Below are 22,197 nucleotides of genomic sequence, written 5' to 3' on the forward strand. Positions count from 1 at the left end.
CAAGCTGAGAGTACTTTGCACTCTTCCTCTCATTGGCCTCCTCCATACGGTCCCTCCCATTGCACTGTGAGCTCCAAGAGGATTACCTGCTTGGAGGCCACTGAGGTGAGCACAATATCTGGCCTTAGTGTTGTTTTAGCAACCACGTCAGGGAACTTCAACTGCTTTCCCAGATCAACTGACAGCTCCCAGTCGCGTGCTGTTGCCAACAGGCCAGACGAGGTGTTCCGGGCAGCCGGTGTTGACTTCTCCCAGCTCTGATGAAAGCAGTACTCTTCACTGGCGGAGGCTCTTGCTGTGACTGACTCCCCTGCAGATGGCATCAGCTATGGCCTTCAGGACCTGGTCATGTCGCCAGCGGTACCGCCCTTCACCCAGGGCTTTTGGACAACAGCTTAGGATGTGCTCCAAGGTTCCTCTCCTCTGGCAGAGGGGGCACCCTGGTGTCTCCACCTTTCCCCAGGTGAAGAGGTTGGATGGACTTGGCAGCACATCGTAGACCGCCTGGATCAAGAACTTTATTCGATGGGGTTCGGCTTTCCAGAGCTCGGTCCATGTGACCTTACGCTCTGATACTTGTTCCCATCTCGTCCAGGCGCCCTGTTGCCGCATTCCCGCCATCTGGCAGGCTCTCCTTTCCTCAACTCCTGCTCGCACTTCCTCGAGGATCAGTGACCTCTTCTCTTTCCCCTGCGCCTTGTCATAGCGAGGTGTTCTTCTGCTACCTAAGCCAGATCTCCCTTGCGCCACTGTTCCCACCAAAACCTTTTGCCGTAGCCTTGCCTCTGCAACATCCACAGCCTCGACAGCTCTCCACTTCCGCCCCGTCCTGACTTCAATCCCAGCCTGTGCAACCTTTGGGTCACTGGACTCCCGATACTGTAGGAGCTCCCTGGACCGTGTCACCATGAACTCCTCGCTCAGGCTGCTGATGGGGAGCTTCAGTTTGTTGTTATGCCCGTATAGAGCAATGCTGCTCAGGCTTCGCGGCAGTCCTAGCCACCTGCGCAGGAACCTACTGACCCTCATCTCAAAGCCTTCCACCGTTGAAATGGGGACTTCGTACACCATGAGGGGCCAGAGGATCCGAGGGAGAATCCCGTGCTGGTAAATCCAGGCCTTGAACTTGCCAGGAAGGCCAGACTTATCCACCACGGTCAGCCAGGTCTCCAGGTCTTGGTTGGTCGATCTTGTGGAGGCTGCGTCTCTCAGGCTGCAATTAAACACCTTTCCCAAGCTCTTCACAGGTTCCTCGGTGAGTGATGGTATTTTGGTGGTGCCAAGTGAGAAGCAGAACTTGCCAGTAACCTTTCCTTTCTTTAGCACTAGGACCCTCGACTTGGCCGGCTTGAAGTTCATGCGAGCCCAGGAAATCACCTCCTGAAGGCCATTCAAGATCCACCTGCAACCTGGGACGGATGTAGTGGTCACTGTCAGGTCGTCCATGAAGGCTCGGATGGGTGGCTGCCGGACTCCAGACCTGGAGAGGGGACCTCTGCACTGAACTTCCGCAGACTTCACCAGCATGTTCATGGCGAGCGCAAAGAGGATGACTGAGATCGTACAGCCAGTGATGATCCCCTTTTCAAGCCTGTGCCAGTCGGAGGTTGTTTTTCCGGAGGAGACTCTTAGATGGAAGTTGGCATAGTAGTCCAGAATGAGGTCTCTGAACTTCTTTGGAATGTGATGCCGATTCAGTGCCTCTTCGACCAGCTTGTGGGGTATGGATCCATAGGCATTTTCGAGGTCCAGCCACAGAACAGCCAGGTCCCCCTTATTCTCCCTGGCTTCCCTGATGAGCTGAGTGACCACGCCTGTGTGCTCCAGACATCCAGATACCTCTGGGATCCCTCCTTTCTGGACCGATGTATCAATGTAGGAGTTCTTCAGGAGGTAGTCTGTCAGTCGCCTGGCCATGAGGCTGAAGAAGATCTTCCCTTCAACACTCAGCAACGAGATGGTTCGGAACTGATTGATGTTCTTAGACTTTTCCTCCTTTGGTATCCACACACCCTCTGCCTGTCTCCACTGGTCTGCTACCTTGCCCCTCCTCCAGATCACCTTCAAGATTCTCCAGAGTCTGTGGAGTAGTCTTGGACAGTTCTTATAGACCTTATAAGGTACTCCACTGGGCCCTGGAGCAGAGCTCGTCCTTGCCCTGCGGACCACCTCCTGGATTTCCTTCCAGCCGGGCTCTTTCCCATCGAAGTCAAGCGTTGGTGTTGGTGGATTGATCAAGGACCTGCAGGGGCCTAGGTCTTGTTCTCTGCATCCATCGCTGTAAATTTGCTTGAGGTGGTGGTCGACCTCAGCTTTGGAGCAGGCCAGTCTACCGCTTCGCTTCTGTCCTAGCAGCTGTTTTGTGACTCCAAAGGGATTCGCCAGAAAGGCAGCTCTCCTCCTGGACCTTTCCTTCCTCCTCCTCCTATGCCACTCCGCTCTCCTCAAGGTTATTAGCTTCTTGCGGATTATACAACGTAGTTCCGCAAGAGGCCCCCTATCCTCTTCACGTGCAACCTTGAACTGCTGTCTTAAACACTTCAGTTCCTGCCTGAGCTGATGGATTTTACTCGCTCTATTGTTCATGATGTAGGGGGGCTTCGCTGCCCGCTTCTCCTCAAGTCCAAACCTCTCTGCAGCGAGGCTGATGATGATCGTGGTCATCGTCTTGAGGCGTCGATCAGCGTCCCCTTTGGCTGTTGTTTCCAAGATGGTATCAGCATCTTCATCAAACTGGAGCCACTCTTTCTCCTTGCTAGCTTGGGGCCACTTTACCCGACGATGTTCTGATGTCCTGTGTGCTTCTGGTGGTTGCATCACCTGGAGGCTCCGGGCACTGTGGGGTGACTCCGGGCCTGGCTCCTCCTGCGTCTCACCAGGCGTAGTTCCTGTGCGCTGTGATTCTACCACCTTCTGCATACACTTCATCCTGGCCTGGTGGATCCGCAGGCCATGTCGGTTCTTGCATACCTTCCCACATATGCATTCCATAGTCGTCGTCGTGTTACCATTGCCATGTGTCGTCAACCTTTGATCCGTCCAGTGGGATTCTCTTCCGCCCCCCCTCTCGGGAATCCCTGGGGGTATATTTCCTGTAGGTCGATTCGTAGCTTGTTGTGGGTTCCTTCCTCTCAGAAGGTGCAGCTCGGGATGCTACCCCTCACTGCCCCGGTGCCGTCTTTCCGGGCTGTCCGCTGTCTCTCCAGCTGTCACCAATCTATACTTGGTGGTCAACCAGACTGTTCCTGGTAGTCACTGGTTGTCCCAGAAAAGCAACTTTTTAAATACACCATATATATATATATACACATATATATATATATATGTGTGTGTGTGTGTGTGTATATACATATATATGTATATACAGTACATATATATATATATATGTATGTATGTGTATATATGTATGTGTGTATATATATATATATGTATGTAGGTAGTTATGTATATATGTATGTATATACATATATATATATATATATATATATGTATGTATGTATGTGTGTATATATAAATGTAGGTAGTTATATATGTATGTATATACATATATATATGTGTATATGTATGTATGTGTGTATATATATATATGTAGTTATATATAAATATATATATGTATATATGTATGCATATATATATATATATATATATATATATATATATATATATATGCAAAAATGTGTGTGTGTGTAAGGCTATGATGGAGCATAATTTGTACACAAGGGTATTCAAAGTGCTTTAAAGGAATTACATTAAATAATCATCAAAAATAATCAGAATGATATCAAAATAAATCAATGTAATTTACACAAAAATGAGGTCTGCAGTCGTGTAAAGAAATGCTTGTTGTGGTGTTACTGCTCTGTATGAAATATAAAAAGCATCTGCTGTCATTTAGGATCCTTCACGTAACCATCGAGCTTACAGGCTGGCGGCGACCAAGCTGAGTCCTCCTTTCATTCCTTTCATGCCGCTCATCCTGAAAGGTAGAGTCCTCCTCCCCAGTAAGTACCAGGTCACGCTGACCGAGGACTCACTTGCTCTGGTCTCTTGGCAGACATGACCTTCATCCACGAGGGAAACGCCAACCTGGTGGAGCGCCTGGTCAACTTTGAGAAGATGGTAAGGAACTTTATTTGTGGGGAGAAGACCAAGAGGCGAGACTTGATGGATGTTGTTGGCAGCGGATGGTCGCCAAGACGATGAAGATGGTGCGAGGGTGCCGGAGTCAAACCTACGGTGATTATCCAACTTGCAATATTTTGACAACTAACTCATTTTAGGAACAAGTCCAACATTTTTCCTCAATATATTTTTGCTGACATGGCACTAAACCGAGACCACATTGGAAGTAGATGCAGTGTGAATGCTCCAATGATGAATTTCCAGGAAAACTGCAATTTGGTTTGGAGCTTAGAAAAGTGTTAGTTGGAAATTCCAGGTTGAGTGGAATGTTTTGATGTTGGAACGGTTTGAATCGGTTGAAAAATGTGGGAGTTGTGCAACTTGGAAAAACGCCCCATAAGAACTACCTGCAAATTTGGGCAAAAGCGGGATTTTTTAAAAAAATGATTATGAGCATGAATGAGCTGAGTTGGTTGGTGTTGGAATTGTTTATGTCGGTCAAGAAATGTTGAAGTGGGTTGAAAAATGTGGACGGAGTAGTGAAAAGGCTGAAAAAAACGGGAATTCCTGGAATTTTTTTTAACTTGGAAAAAAGGAGAGTTTGAATGTCCAGGATAAGTAAAATCGGTTGAAAAATGTGGAAATGGTGGAAGTTTGAAAAATGGGCAATTCATTTTAAATGGGAAATTTTTCCCGGAAATTAGGAATTTTTTGGAATGTCTCAAGGGAAAGCCTGTGATTCCCGAATAGACTGAACAGTTTGAAGTTGGAATCAGGTGAAAAATGTGGAAATGGTGGACGTTTGAAAAATGGCCAATTCATTTTAAATGGGAAAAATGTCCCGGAAATTAGGAATTTTTGGTAATTTGTCTGTCTATCTGTGTTGGCCCTGCGATGAGGTGGCGACTTGTCCAGGGTGTACCCCACCTTCCGCCCGATTGTAGCTGAGATAGGCGCCAGCGTCCCCCGCGACCCCGAAAAGGAATAAGCGGTAGAAAATGGATGGATGGATGTCAGGAGAAAGCCCGCAATTCCCGAATAGGCTGAACAGTTTGAAATTGGAATCGGATAAAAAAAATGTGGAAATGGTGGAAGTTTGAAAAATGGCCAAATTCATTTTAAATGGGAAAAATTTCCCGGAAATGTTTAGATTTTTTTTTAAGGGAAAGCCTGTGATTCCTGAATAGGCTGAACAGTTTGAAGTTGGAATCAGATGAAAAATGTGGAAATGGTGGAAGTTTCAAAAAATGGCCTAATTAATTTTAAATGGGAAAAATTTCCCGGAAGTTTTTTGATTTTTTTAAGGGAAAGCCTGTGATTCCTGAATAGGCTGAACAGTTTGAAGTTTGAATCGGAGAAAAAAATGTGGAAATGGTGGAAGTTTGAAAAATGGCCAAATTTATTTTAAATGGGAAAATTTTCCCGGAAATTAGGAATTTTTGGGAATTTGTCAGGGGAAAGCCTGCAATTCCCAAATAGGCTGAACGATTTGAAGTTGGAATCGGTTGAAAAATGTGGAAATGGTGGAAGTTTGAAAAATGGCCAAATTCATTTTAAATGGGAAAAATTTCCCGGAAATGTTTTGACTTTTTTTTAGGGAAAGCCTGTGATTCCTGAATAGGCTGAACAGTTTGAAGTTGGAATCAGGTGAAAAATGTGGAAATGGTGGAAGTTTGAAAAATGGCCAATTCATTTTAAATGGGAAATTTTTCCCAGAAATTAGGAATTTTTGGGGATTTCTCAAGGGAAAGCCTGTGATTCCCGAATAGACTGAACAGTTTGAAGTTGGAATCGGATAAAAAAATGTGGAAATGGTGGAAGTTTGAAAAATGGTCAAATTCATTTTAAATGGGAATTTTTTTCCCGGAAATTAGGAATTTTTGGGAATTTCTCAAGGGAAAGCCTGTGATTCCCGAATAGACTGAACAGTTTGAAGTTGGAATCGGATAAAAAAAATGTGGAAATGGTTGAAGTTTGAAAAATGGCCAAATTCATTTTAAATGGGAACATTTTCCCAGAAATGTTTTGATTTTTTTTAAAGGTAAGCCTGTGATTCCTGAATAGGCTGAACAGTTTGAAGTTGGAATCGGATGAAAAATGTTGAAATGGTGGAAGTTTGAAAAAATGGCCAAATTAATTTTAAATGGGAAAAATTTCCCAGAATTTTTTTTATTTTTTTAAGGGAAAGCCTGTGATTCCTGAATAGGCTGAACAGTTTGAAGTTGGAATCAGATGAAAAATGTTGAAACGGTGGACGTTTGAAAAATGGCCAATTCATTTTAAATGGGAAATTTTTCCCAGAAATTAGGAATTTTGGGGAATTTTTCAAGGGGAAAGCCTGTGATTCCCGAATAGGCTGAACAGTTTGAAGTTGGAATCGGATAAAAAAATGTGGAAATGGTGGAAGTTTGAAAAATGGCCAATTAATTTTAAATGGGAAAAAAATCCCGGAAATTAGGAATTTTTGGGAATTTGTCAGGGGAAAGCCCGTAATTCCCTAATAGGCTGAACAGTTTGAAGTTGGAATCAGGTGAAAAATGTGGAAATGGTGGACGTTTGAAAAATGGCCAATTCTTTTTAAATGGGAAAAAAATTCCCGGAAATTAGGAATTTTTTGGAATTTGTCAGGGGAAAGCCCGTAATTCCCTAATAGGCTGAACAGTTTGAAGTTGGAATCAGGTGAAAAATGTTGAAATGGTGGACGTTTGAAAAATGGCCAATTCATTTTAAATGGGAAAAATGTCCCAGAAATCTGGGAATTTTAGGAATTTGTCAAGAGAAAGCATGCGATTCCCGAATAGGCTGAACAGTTTGAAGTTGGAATCAGGTGAAAAATGTGGAAATGGTGGACGTTTGAAAAATGGGAAATTCATTTGAAATGGGAAATTTTTCCTGGAAATTATGAATTTTTGGGAATTTCTCAAGGGAAAGTCTGTGATTCCCGAATAGACTGAACAGTTTGAGGTTGGAATCGGATAAAAAAATGTGGAAATGGTTGAAGTTTGAAAAATGGCCAAATTCATTTTAAATGGGAACATTTTCCCGGAAATGTTTAGATTTTTTTAAGGGAAAGCCTGTGATTCCTGAATAGGCTGAACAGTTTGAGGTTGGAATCCGATAAAAAAATGTGGAAATGGTGGAAGTTTGAAAAATGGCCAAATTCATTTTAAATGGGAACATTTTCCCGGAAATGTTTTGATTTTTTTTTAAGGGAAAGCCTGTGATTCCAGAATAGGCTGAACAGTTTGAAGTTGGAATCAGGTGAAAAATGTGGAAATGGTGGACATTTGAGTCATTTTAAATGGGAAATTTTTCCCGGAAATTGGGAATTTTGGGGAATTTCTCAAGGGAAAGCCTGTGATTCCCGAATAGGCTGAACAGTTTGAAGTTTGAATCGGATAAAAAAATGTGGAAATGGTGGAAGTTTGAAAAATGGCCAAAATCATTTTAAATGGGAAAAATTTCCCTGAAATGTTTTGATTTTTTTTAAGGGAAAGCCTGTGATTCCTGAATAGGCTTAACAGTTTGAAGTTGGAATCAGATGAAAAATGTGGAAATGGTGGATGTTTGAAAAGTGGCCAAATTAATTTTAAATGGGAAAAATTTCCCGGAAATTTTTTAATTTTTTTTTAAGGGAAAGCCTGTGATTCCTGAATAGGCTGAACAGTTTGAAGTTGGAATCAGGTGAAAAATGTGGAAATGGTGGACGTTTGAAATTCATTTTAAATGGGAAAATTTTCCCGAAAATTAGGAATTTTGGGGAATTTTTCAGGGGAAAGCCCGCAATTCCCCAATACGCTGAACAGTTTGAAGTTGGAATCAGGTGAAAAATGTGGAAATGGTGGACGTTTGAAAAATGGCCAATTCATTTTATATAGGAAAAATTTCCTGGAAATCTGGGAATTTTTGGAATTTGTCAGGAAAAAGCTCACAATTCCCGATTAAACTGAACAGTTGGAAGTTCGAATCGGATAAAAAAATGTGGAAATGGTGGAAGTTAGAAAAATGGCCAATTCGTATTAAATGGGAAAATTTTCACGGAAATTAGGAATTATTTTTGAATTTTTCAAGTGAGTAGGCTGAACAGTTTGAAATTGGAATCGGATTTAAAAAAGTGTAGATTTGGAGCATTCGCCCAGTAAAACATTTGAATTATTACAATATTATTGCTATTTTGCAATAATTATTCTAAGTCTATAAAATAGTAAATGAAATTAAATTTTCAATAAACAATGATTTGTTTGCAGTGCCGTCATCGCCACAGAGAAGTTTGGCTGACAGAATGTTTCTAGAAGGTCCTGCTGCTCGCCTTTCCACATGTGAGCACTCCTGGACTAAAATATTTTTCATGTCTAAATTTACTTTTTGTGACATTTTTAACCGTTTTTGCTTTTTTAAGCCGTTTTCTCACACATAATAGTGTATTTTTTATTCACTTAACTTTGATATATTTCTAAAATAATGTAATACGTGCAATAGAAAAATATATAAAAAATACTGATAAAATAAAAAATATATTATTATTATTTGAATATGTGGGATTGTAATGTTATTAAAATCATGATTTTGAGTATATTTAGTTATGCTATATACAGATTCATGAATTTTTAGCCTTATATTTATATTGGACTTTAATGTTAAAATAATGTAAAAAAAATATACGGCATCGTGATTTTCAGCGCTATATTTAAAAATATCGGATTATATTGTCATTGCTTTATAGTATAAAAATATACAGCTTTAGAAATTTTAGTTATATTTAAATATGTTGGATTGTTATGATATAAAAATGTAAAAATATACGGCATCATGATTTTCAGCCTCATATTTATGTTGGATTTTAATGTTTTTATAAAGTAAAAATGTACAGCTTCATGATTGTTTAGCATTTTATTTATATTGGACTTTAATATTAGAATAATGTGAAAATATATGGCATCGTGATTTTCAGCCTTATATTTAATATTGGATTTTAATGTTAAAATAATGTAAAAATATACAGCATTGTGATTTTCAGCGCTATATTTAAAAATATAGGATTTTATTGTTATTACTTTATAGTATAAACATATACAGCATCTTGACTTTTAGAGTTATATTTAAAAATGTTGGATTGTTATGATATTAAAATGTAAAAATATACGGCATCATGATTTTCAGCCTCATATTTAATGTTGGATTTTAATGTTAAAATAATGTAAAAATATACGGCATCGTAATTTTCAACCTTATATTTATATTGGACTTTAATGTAAAAATAATGTAAAAATATATGGCATCGTAATTTTCAGCGCTATATTCAAAAATATAGGATTTTATAATTGTTTTATATTATACAAATATACAGCATTATGAATTTTAGAGTTATATTTAAATATGTTGGATTGTAATGATATTATAAAGTAAAAATATACGGCATCATGATTTTTAGCCTTATATTTATGTTGGATTTGTAATGTTAAAATAATGTAAAAAATATACAGCTTCATGATTATTTTAGCCTTATATTTATATTGGACTTTAATATTAAAATAATGTAAAAATAAACGGCATGATGATGTTCGGTATGTTATATTTAACTTGGACTTTAATGTTAAAATAATGTAAAAATATACGGCATTATAATTTTCAGCGCTATATTTAAAAATATAGGATTTTACTGTTATTACTTTATAGAATAAAACTATACAGCATCATGAATTTCAGAGTTATATTTAAATATGTTGGATTGTAATGTTAAAATTGTTTAAAATGTACGGCATCATGATGTTCAGCAGGTTATATTTATGTAGGATTTTAGTATTATTATAATGTAAAAATATACAGCTTCTTGATTTTCAACCTTATATTTATATTGGACTTTTAAGTTAAAATAATGTAAAAATATACAACATCATGATTTTCAGCACTATATTTAAAAATATAGGATTTTGTTTTTATTACTTTTTAATATAAAAATGTACATCATGAATTTTAGAGTTATATTTAAATATGTTGGATTGTAATATTAAAATGTAAAAATATACAGCATTATGATATTCAGAATGTTATTTTTATGTTGGATTTCAATATTATTATCATGTCAAAATATACAGCTTCATGATTTTCAGCCTTATATTTAAAAATATAGCATTTTATTATTACTTAATACAAAAGTATACAGCATCATGAATTTTAGAGTTATATTTAAATATGTTGGATTGTAATATTAAAATGTAAAAATAGACGGCATCATGATGTATGTTATATTTATGTTGGATTTTAATATTATTATAATGTAAAAATATACAGCTTATTAAATTTTCGTCCTTATATTTATATTGGACTTTTAAGTTAAAATAATGTAAAAATATACAACATGATTTTCAGGACTATATTTAAAAATATAGGATTTTGTTGTTATTACTTTTTAATATAAATATATACAGCATCATGAATTTTAGAGTTGTATTTAAATATGTTGGATTGTAAATATACTAAAATGTAAAAATATACAGCATTATGATATTCAGAATGTTATTTTTATGTTGGATTTTAATGTTATTATCATGTCAAAATATACAGCATCATGATTTTCAGCCTTATATTTAAAAATATAGCATTTTATTGTTATTACTTAATACAAAAATATACAGCATCATGAATTTTAAAGTTATATTTAAATATGTTGGATTGTAATATTAAAATGTAAAAATATACGGCATCATGATTTTCAGCCTTATATTTATATTTATTTTGGATTTTGATATTATTATAATGTAAAAATATACAGCTTCTTAAATTTTCAACCTTATATTTATATTGGACTTTTAAGTTAAAATAATGTAAAAATATACAACATGATTTTCAGGACTATATTTAAAAATATAGGATTTTGTTGTTATTACTTTTTAATATAAATATATACAGCATCATGAATTTTAGAGTTGTATTTAAATATGTTGGATTGTAAATATACTAAAATGTAAAAATATACAGCATTATGATATTCAGAATGTTATTTTTATGTTGGATTTTAATGTTATTATCATGTCAAAATATACAGCATCATGATTTTCAGCCTTATATTTAAAAATATAGCATTTTATTGTTATTACTTAATACAAAAATATACAGCATCAGGAATTTTAGAGTTATATTTAAATATGTTGGATTGTAATATTAAAATGTAAAAATATACGGCATCATGATTTTCAGCCTTATATTTATATTTATTTTGGATTTTGATATTATTATAATGTAAAAATATACAGCTTCTTAAATTTTCAACCTTATATTTATATTGGACTTTTAAGTTAAAATAATGTAAAAATATACAACATGATTTTCAGCACTATATTTAAAAATATAGGATTTTGTTGTTATTACTTTTTAATATAAATATATACAGCATCATGAATTTTAGAGTTGTATTTAAATATGTTGGATTGTAAATATACTAAAATGTAAAAATATACAGCATTATGATATTCAGAATGTTATTTTTATGTTGGATTTTAATGTTATTATCATGTCAAAATATACAGCATCATGATTTTCAGCCTTATATTTAAAAATATAGCATTTTATTGTTATTACTTAATACAAAAATATACAGCATCAGGAATTTTAGAGTTATATTTAAATATGTTGGATTGTAATATTAAAATGTAAAAATATACGGCATCATGATTTTCAGCCTTATATTTATATTGGACTTTAATGTTAAAATAATATAAATCTATACAGCGTCGTGATTTTCAGCGCCATATTTAAAAATATAGCATTTTATTGTTATTACTTTATAGTGTAAAAATATACAGCATCATGAATTTTAGAGTTAAATTTAAATATGTTGGATTGTTATGATTCATGATTTTTCTAGCCTTATATTTATATTGGATTTTAAGGGTATAATGTAAAAATATACATCTTCATAATTTTCAGCCTTATATTTAAAAATATGGGATTTTATTGTTATTACTTAATACAAAAATATACAGCATCAGGATTTTCAGTGTTATTTTTTTCAAATATGGGATTTTATTGTTATTACTCTAAAATATGAAATTATACAGTAAATAAGTCTACAGAGTTATGTTCAAATATGTTAGATTGTGACGTTATGAAATAATATATCTTTAAATGTTATATTTAATTTAGTGGATTATAATGTTTACTATTTTTGTGTTTATTATTATCAACCTCATCCACCAAAAAATATTGAACATATCATAAAATACATATTATAAGTGATAATAAATATATATTGATTTATGAAAATATGTCATATTTATATCTTTAATAGTATATATATATAAAAAAATGTGTTGTATTTTTGTAAAAAAAAAAATATATATATCTTTCTCATATATTTTTTTACATTTTTAGGGGGAAAAACAAAAGTAATAATTAAGGTTTTCACTATTTTCTCATTATTTTAATTATTGTAGGTTATTCCTAAATTGTACTGGTATCTATTTTTACACTATAATTCCGATTTTTCATTATAATAATAATAATAATAGATTTTATTTGTAAAAATCACTTAACATTGAGCAAACAACCTCAAAGTAAATAATATATAAATGTAGATAAATGTTTACAAAATTTAAAGCCAATTCTTCCCTGAGACCTTGAGTAGTGTCGTCTTAAAATAAAGTGACATCGCCACCTTGTGGTCTGGCATGCATATTACAGAAGAAAAAAAATCTTTAATGTTGATTTTGAATAAATATTAAAAATATTAATTTGTACGGATGATCTTTTTTTCCCAGACTCGGACCACGCCCTTCCTCTGAGGACCCCCGGCAACATCCGCCTTTACGTCCAGCACCTGAGGGTGATTGACAACCAGCGCAAGCTAACGCAGCTTTCGAGGACCTTAGAAAGCTAGCGGCGGCCGTTTGGGGGCTCGGTTGCCGTGACGACGCACTGGACCGGGTTTTGACACACACACATTCTTGTAGTTCTTACCTTCTTGAGACCTGAGAAAAATGCCGACCTCTTTCGGACAACCCTTTGTAGATATATAAAGATATGTATTTAAAACATTAATAATATATACATACTATGCAAATATAAAAACAACTTTAAGTTAATTTATTTTAGTTTTAGTTTTTTAATCTTCATTATTAACTTAACTCTATATACATATTTATTTTAATTTTAATTATCAATTTTGGCCAAAAGGGGCGCATTTCAAATTCTTACACACACTTGTCATTTCATATGTTGACCAGAGGGGGAGCACTTCAAAGTTTTACACACACTTGTTATTTCATATGTTGGCCATAGTGGGGGAACTTCACATTTGTATGCACACTTGTTATTTCATATGTTGACCAGAGGGGGAGCACTTCAAACTTTTACACACACTTGTTATTTCATATGTTGGCCATAGTGGGGGAAATTCACATTTGTACGCACACTTGTTATTCCATATGTTGGCCAGAGGGGGAGCAATTCAAAATGTGTAAACATACTTGTTATTTTATATGCTGGCCGGGGGGGGGGGGCACTTCAAATTCTTACACACACTTGTTAGTTCATACGTTGGCCATAGTGGGGGAACTTCAAATTTGTACGCACACTTGTTATTTCATATGTTGACCAGAGGGGGAGCACTTCAAATTTGTATACACACTTGTTATTCCATATGTTGACCAGAGGGGGAGCACTTCAAATGTTGGCCATAGTGGGGGAACTTCAAATTTGTACGCACACTTGTTATTTCATATGTTGACCAGAGGGGGAGCTCTTCAAATTTTTACACACACTTGTTATTCCATATGTTGACCAGAGGGGGAGCACTTCAAACTTTTAACACACACTTGTTATTTCATATGTTGGCCATAGTGGGGGAACTTCAAATTTGTACGCACACTTGTTATTCCATATGTTGACCAGAGGGGGAGCACTTCAAACTTTTACACACACTTGTTATTTCATATGTTGGCCATAGTGGGGGAACTTCAAATTTGTACGCACACTTGTTATTTCATATGTTGACCAGAGGGGGAGCACTTCAAATTTGTATACACACTTGTTATTCCATATGTTGACCAGAGGGGGAGCACTTCAAAGTTTTACACACACTTGTTATTTCATATGTTGGCCATAGTGGGGGAACTTCAAATTTGTACGCACACTTGTTATTCCATATGTTGACCAGAGGGGGAGCACTTCAAACTTTTACACACACTTGTTATTTCATATGTTGGCCATAGTGGGGGAAATTCACATTTGTACGCACACTTGTTATTTCATATGTTGGCCAGAGGGGGAGCAATTCAAAATGTGTAAACATACTTGTTATTTTATATGCTGGCCAGGGGGGGGGGGGGGGGGGCACTTCAAATTACGCACACTTGTTATTTCATATGTTGACCAGAGGGGGAGCACTTCAAATTTTTATACACACTTATTCCATATGTTGACCAGAGGGGGAGCACTTCAAACTTTTACACACACACTTGTTATTTCATATGTTGGCCATAGTGGGGGAACTTCAAATTTGTACGCACACTTATTTCATATGTTGGCCAGAGGGGGAGCGATTCAAAATTCGTAAACATGTTATCTTATATGCTGGCCAGTGGGGGAGCACTTCAAATTCATACACACACTTGTTATTTCATATGTTGGCCAGAGGGGGAGCACTTCAAATGTGTACACACACTTGTTATTTCATATGTTGACGACCAGGGGAGCACCTCAAATATGTACACACACTTTTAATTTCATATGTGGGCCAGAGGGGGCACACTTCAAATTCTTACACACACTTGTTATTTCATATGTTAGCCAGAGGGGGAGCACTTCAAATGTGTACACACACTTGTTATTTCATATGTTGGCCAGAGGGGGAGCACTTCAAATGTGTACGCACACTTGTTATTTCATATGTTGGCCACAGGGGAAGCAATTCAAAGTTTGTAAACATCTTTGTTACTTCATATGTTGGCCATAGGGGGGGAAACTTTACATTTGTACAAACACTTGTTATCTCATATGTTGGCCAGAGGGGGAGCACTTCAAATGTGTACACAGACTTGTTATTTCATATGTTAACGACCAGAGGGGGAGCACTTCAAGTTCTTACACACACTTACTTCATATATTGACCAGAGGGTGAGCACTTCAAATTTTTACACAAACTTGTTATTTCATATGTTGGCCAGAGGGGGAGCACTTCAAATGTGTACACACACTTGTTATTTCATATATTGACGACCAGAGGGGGAGCACTCCTAATGTGTTCACACACTTATTATTTCATATGTTGGCCATAGCGGGGGAACTTCAAATTTGTGCACACACTTGTTATTTCATATGTTGGCCAGAGTGCGAGCACTTCAAATGTGTACACACACTTGCTATTTTATAGGCTGGCCGGGAGGGGTGGGGGCATTTCAAATTCTTACACACAATCGTTATTTCATATGTTGACCTGAGGGAGAGCGCTTCAAATTTTCAACACACACTTGTTATTTCTTATATTGACCAGAGGGGGAGCACTTTTAAACGCGATTAAAAAAAAAAAACCCTCCTTTTGATAGATATCACCACCAGGGGTGCAAATGAGACATTCTCTGGTATAGTTTTCCGTATTGGGACCGTGATTTATGTCCTAACTTGTTCGTACCTCCTCATATGGAAGCTACTTTTCCTTGCGGATGTCTCAAGAAGGCTAGAAATACAAGAACACACACAATAGTTAGTCCTTCGCCGCCTGGTCAGTCACGCCTCAGCGCACGTTTCCTGTACATGCTTCACCTTTCATACGCAATAAATTATTTTCCCAAGCAAAGATCATATATTGAGTGAGGTCGAAGGAAGATGTTTTATTTGAAATACAAACGCTACAACAAATCCCCAATATGGGGCGCCGAGATGGACAAGTTGATGCAGAAAAAGTCTTCTTGTCTTAAATATGTACAAATGTTCTAGAAGCGAGGGGGGGGGGGGGCAGTGCCTTGAACGTCCTTCATAAATAATCTCCTCAAAGCGTGTTGGACAAGCATGATATCTGCGGGTCGGTTTTGGGATCGCTGGGGTGGGGGGGGGGGGGGGGGGGGGGTCGTTGGCACACAATAAAGTGGTCAAAAGAAATCCTGAAAACTACTAAAAAAAAAAAAAAAAAAAAGTGTGCTCATCACAAAGAAAAACTGTTTTCCATTCTGGCGATATCATAAAAACAAAGTCTTTAAAAAAAAAAGAACTCATCAAAACTTTATATAAATATTGCACATTTAAACATTGTTTAGCTCCCAGCGACTGCTTGGCCCCCCTTTCGTCACCGTATCATGATACCACTATATCCACGACAATAGCATGGTGATACTACTGTATCCATGACAATAGTATCGGGATACCACTATATCCATAATAATAGTATGGTGATACCACTATATCCGTGACAATAGTATCCTGATACCACAATATCCATGACAATGTTATCGTGATACCACTATATCCATGACTATAGAATCGTGATACTATTATATCCATGACAGTAGTATTGTGATACCACTGTATCTGTGACAATAGCATGGTGATACCACTATATCTATGACAATATCATACCACTATATCCATAATATAATCATGATACCACTATATCATGACTATAGAATCGGGATACTATTATATCCATGACAATAATATCATACGACTATATCCATAACAATAGTATCATGATACCACTATATCATGACTATGGAATCGTGATACTACTAAATCCATGACAATAGAAGTGATACCACTATCTCCCTGACAATAGTATCCTGATACCACAATATCCATGACAATAGTATCATGATACTACTATATCCATGACAATAGTATCTTGATACCACTATATCCATGACAATAGTATCATGATACCACTATATCCATGACAATAATATCATACCACTATATCCATAATAATAGTATCATGATACCACTATATCATGACTATAGAATCGTGATACTACTAAATCCATGACAATAGTAGTGATACCACTATCTCATGACAATAGTATCCTGATACCACTATCTCATGACAATAGTATCCTGATACCACAATATCCATGACAATAGTATCATGATACCACTATATCCATGACTATAGAATCGTGATACTACTAAATCCATGACAATAGTAGTGATACCACTATCTCCCTGACAATAGTATCCTGATACCACAATATCCATGACAATAGTATCATGATACCACTATATCCATGACTATAGAATTGTGATACTACTATATCCATGACAATAGTATCTTGATACCACTATATCCATGACAATAGTATCATGATACCACTATATCCATAACAATAGTATGGTGATACCACTATATCCATGACAATAATATTGTGATACCACTGTATCTGTGACAATAGCATGGTGATACCACTATATCTATGACAATATCATACCACTATATCCATAACAATAGTATCATGATACCACTATATCATGACTATAGAATCGTGATACTATTATATCCATGACAATAATATCATACCACTATATCCATAATAATAGTATCATGATACCACTATATCATGACTATAGAATCGTGATACTACTAAATCCATGACAATAGTAGTGATACCACTATCTCATGACAATAGTATCCTGATACCACTATCTCATGACAATAGTATCCTGATACCACAATATCCATGACAATAGTATCATGATACCACTATATCCATGACGATAGAATTGTGATACTACTATATCCATGACAATAGTATCTTGATACCACTATATCCATGACAATAATATCATACCACTATATCCATGACAATAGTATTGCGATACCACTGTATCTGTGACAATAGCATGGTGATACCACTATATCTATGACAATATCATACCACTATGTCCATAATAATAGTATCATGATACCACTATAACATGACTATAGAATCGTGATACTATTATATCCATGACAATAATATCATACCACTATATCCATAACAATAGTATCATGATACCACTACATCATGACTATAGAATCGGGATACTATTATATCCATGACAATAGTGGTCATACCACTATCTCCATGACAATAGTATCCTGATACCACAATATCCATGACTATAGAATTGTGATACTACTATATCCATGACAATAGTATCCTGATACCACAATATCCATGACAATAGTATCATGATACCACTATATCCATGACTATAGAATTGTGATACTACTATATCCATGACAATAGTATCCTGATACCAAAATATCCATGACAATAGTATCATGATACCACTATATCCATGACTATAGAATTGTTATACCATTATATCCATGACAATAGTATCTTGATACCACTATATCCATGACAATAGTATTGTGATACCACTATATCCATGACAATATCATACCACTATATCCATAACAATAGTATCATGATACCACTATATCATGACTATAGAATCGTGATACTATTATATCCATGACAATAATATCATACCACTATATCCATAATAATAGTATCATGATACCACTATATCATGACTATAGAATCGTGATACTACTAAATCCATGACAATAGTAGTGATACCACTATCTCATGACAATAGTATCCTGATACCACTATCTCATGACAATAGTATCCTGATACCACAATATCCATGACAATAGTATCATGATACCACTATATCCATGACGATAGAATTGTGATACTACTATATCCATGACAATAGTATCTTGATACCACTATATCCATGACAATAATATCATACCACTATATCCATGACAATAGTATTGCGATACCACTGTATCTGTGACAATAGCATGGTGATACCACTATATCCATGACAATAATATCATACCACTATATCCATAACAATAGTATCATGATACCACTACATCATGACTATAGAATCGGGATACTATTATATCCATGACAATAGTGGTCATACCACTATCTCCATGACAATAGTATCCTGATACCACAATATCCATGACTATAGAATTGTGATACTACTATATCCATGACAATAGTATCCTGATACCACAATATCCATGACAATAGTATCATGATACCACTATATCCATGACTATAGAATTGTGATACTACTATATCCATGACAATAGTATCCTGATACCAAAATATCCATGACAATAGTATCATGATACCACTATATCCATGACTATAGAATTGTTATACCATTATATCCATGACAATAGTATCTTGATACGACTATATCCATGACAATAGTATTGTGATACCACTATATCCATGACAATAATATCATACTACTATATCCATAACAATAGTATCATGATACCACTATATCATGACTATAGAATCGTGATACTACTATATCCATGACAATAATATCATACCACTATATCCATAACAATAGTATCATGATACCACTATATCATGACTATAGAATCGTGATACTACTATATCCATGACAATAGTATGGTGATACCACTATATCCATGACAATAGTATTGCAATACTACTCCATCTATGACAATAGTATTGTGATACTAATACATTTATGACAATGGTATCATGATACTACCACATCCATGACAATAGTATCGTGATACTTCAACGTCTATGACAATAATATCGTCATATACTACATCTATGAATAAAGTATAGTGATACTTCAAAATTTATGACAATAGTATCGTGATACTACTAAATCTATGACAAAAGTATCGTGATAAGGTTACATGAGTGGCAATAGTATCAAGATACTTTCATATTAACATTTGTATCATGATACTGTCCCATTGAAGACAATAGTATCATGATACCTCCACATTGTTGACAATATCATGATACTTCCAACATCCATGACAATGGTATCATGATATTTCCACATCCGTGACAGTTGTATCCTTATACTTTTCAAACATTCGTGACACAAGTATCGCAGTATGTCCACGTCAATGGCAAGAGTATCATGATACCTGGACATCAGTGACTATTGTATCGTACTATTTCTACATGAATGGCAATAGCAATGTGATACTACAACAACGATGACAGTGGTATCGCAGTATGTCCGTATCCCGATATTTCAAAATTGGCGACAGCAGTATCGTGACAGTATGGTATGTCATCCATGCATCGTGCGATACTACACCGTTGCGGGTGGTAGCACTGCAATACGTCTACAATGCTGGCAATTGTGGTATCGTGACGGTGGTAAGTACAGCAATACTCTACAAGAGGGAGGCGGGGCTAAGCAGGAGAAGGGAGCTGATTGGCTACAAGCAAGTCTTCATAAATAAAGCGTGGTCAGGCGTGTGGGCGACTATTAACTAGTGGACTACTGCATCAATGACTACTTTGTCACACTAACAACAACTAGTTAGTCACAGTGACAACAACTAGTTAGTCACAGTGACAATAACTAGTTAGTTGCAGTAACAACTAGTTAGTCACAGTAACAATTAGTTAGTCGCAGTAACAACTAGTTAGTCACAGTAACAGTCACAGTAACAACAACAACTAGTTAGTCACAGTGACAACAACTAGTTAGTCACAGTGGCAACTACTAGTTAGTCACAGTAACAACTATTTAGTAGCAGTGACAAGAACTAGTTAGTCACAATAACGAGAACTAGTTAGTCACTGTGACAAGAACTTGTTAGTCCCTGTGACAACAAGTAGTTAGTCACAGTGACAAGAACTAGTTAGTCACAGCGACAAGAACTACTTAGTCACAGTAACAAGAACTACTTAGTCCCAGTGACAAGAACTAGTTAGTCACAGTAACAAGAACTAGTTAGTCACAGTGACAACTAGTTAGTCACAGTAACAAGAACTAGTTAGTCACAGTGACAAGAACTAGTTAGTCACAGTGACAAGAACTATTTAGTCCCAGTGACAAGAACTAGTTAGTCACAGTAACAAGAACTAGTTAGTCACAGTAGCAATAACTAGTTAGTCACAGAGGCAACAACTAGTTAGGCACAGTGACAAGAACTAGTTAGTTACGGTGACAAGAACTAGTTAGTCCCAGTGACAAGAACTAGTTAGTCACAGTAACAAGAACTAGTTAGTCCCAGTGACAAGAACTAGTTAGTCACAGTAACAAGAACTAGTTTGTCACAGTGACAACTAGTTAGTCACAGTAACAAGAACTAGTTAGTCACAGTAGCAATGACTAGTTAGTCACAGAGGCAACAACTAGTTAGTCACAGTGACAAGAACTAGTTAATCACAGTAACAAGAACTAGTTAGTCACAGTGACAACTAGTTAGTCACAGTGACAATAACTAGTTGGTCACAATGACAACAACTAGTTAGTCCCAGTGACAACTAGTTAGTCATAGTGACAACTAGTTAGTCACAGTGACAACTAATTAGTCACAGTAACACAAACTAGTTAGTCACAGTAACAAGAACTAGTTAGTCACAGTGACAATTAGCTAGTCCAAGTGACAAGAAACTAGTTAGTCCAAGTGACAAGAACTAGTTAGTCCCAGTAACAAGAACTAGTTAGTCACAGTGACAAGAACTAGTTGGTCTCAGTGACAAGAACTAGTTAGTCACAGTGACAAGAACTAGTTAGTCACAGTGACAATAACTAGTTAGTCTCAGTGACAATAACTAGTTAGTCACAGTGACAAGAAGTAGTTAGTCACAGTAACAAGAACTAGTTAGTCACAATGACAACTAGTTAGTCACAGTTACAACTAGTTAGTCCCTGTGACGACAACTAGTTAGTCACAATGACAACAACTAGTTAGTCACACTAACAGCAACTAGTTAGTCACAGTGACAAGAACTAGTTAGTCACAGTGACAACAACTGGTTAGTCACAGTGACAACTAGTTAGTCACAGTAACAAGAACTAGTTAGTCCCAGTGACAACTAGTTAGTCACAGTAACAACAACTAGTTAGTCACAGTGACAAGAACTAGTTAGTCACAGTGACAACTAGTTAGTCACAGTAACAAGAACTAGTTAGTCCCAGTGACAACAAATAGTTAGTCCCAGTGACAAGAAGTAGTTAGTCCCAGCAACAAGAACTAGCAGGCTGATGGGCGCCACAAGAATCTCCCCAACACGCCGTCAGTAGCACACAAAAGAGGGCGGAGTCAGTCTTTGGCGT

The 22,197-nt window shown here is 36.2% G+C and overlaps 1 protein-coding gene across 3 annotated transcripts in view; it reads left to right on the forward strand.

Annotated features, from left to right (window-relative positions):
- The window catches only part of rapgef3 (Rap guanine nucleotide exchange factor (GEF) 3), a 126,953-nt gene extending 111,035 nt beyond the window's left edge, over positions 1 to 15,918 (forward strand). For 2 of the 3 annotated variants that reach the window (XM_061902607.1, XM_061902606.1), the window contains exons 23-27: positions 3,896 to 3,983; positions 4,055 to 4,119; positions 4,182 to 4,236; positions 8,370 to 8,441; positions 12,879 to 15,918. In XM_061902607.1, coding sequence (XP_061758591.1) covers positions 3,896 to 3,983; positions 4,055 to 4,119; positions 4,182 to 4,236; positions 8,370 to 8,441; positions 12,879 to 12,997 — 399 coding nt within the window. In that variant the 3' untranslated portion in view covers positions 12,998 to 15,918. Of the gene's footprint in view, positions 1 to 3,895; positions 3,984 to 4,054; positions 4,120 to 4,181; positions 4,237 to 8,369; positions 8,442 to 12,878 lie in introns of those variants that run through there. The other variant, XR_009807066.1, reaches the window with a different exon arrangement.
- Positions 15,919 to 22,197: the final 6,279 nt, after the last annotated feature.

The sequence above is a fragment of the Nerophis ophidion genome, linkage group LG06, assembly GCF_033978795.1.
Source record: "Nerophis ophidion isolate RoL-2023_Sa linkage group LG06, RoL_Noph_v1.0, whole genome shotgun sequence".
In the NCBI taxonomy this organism is placed as follows: domain Eukaryota; kingdom Metazoa; phylum Chordata; class Actinopteri; order Syngnathiformes; family Syngnathidae; genus Nerophis; species Nerophis ophidion.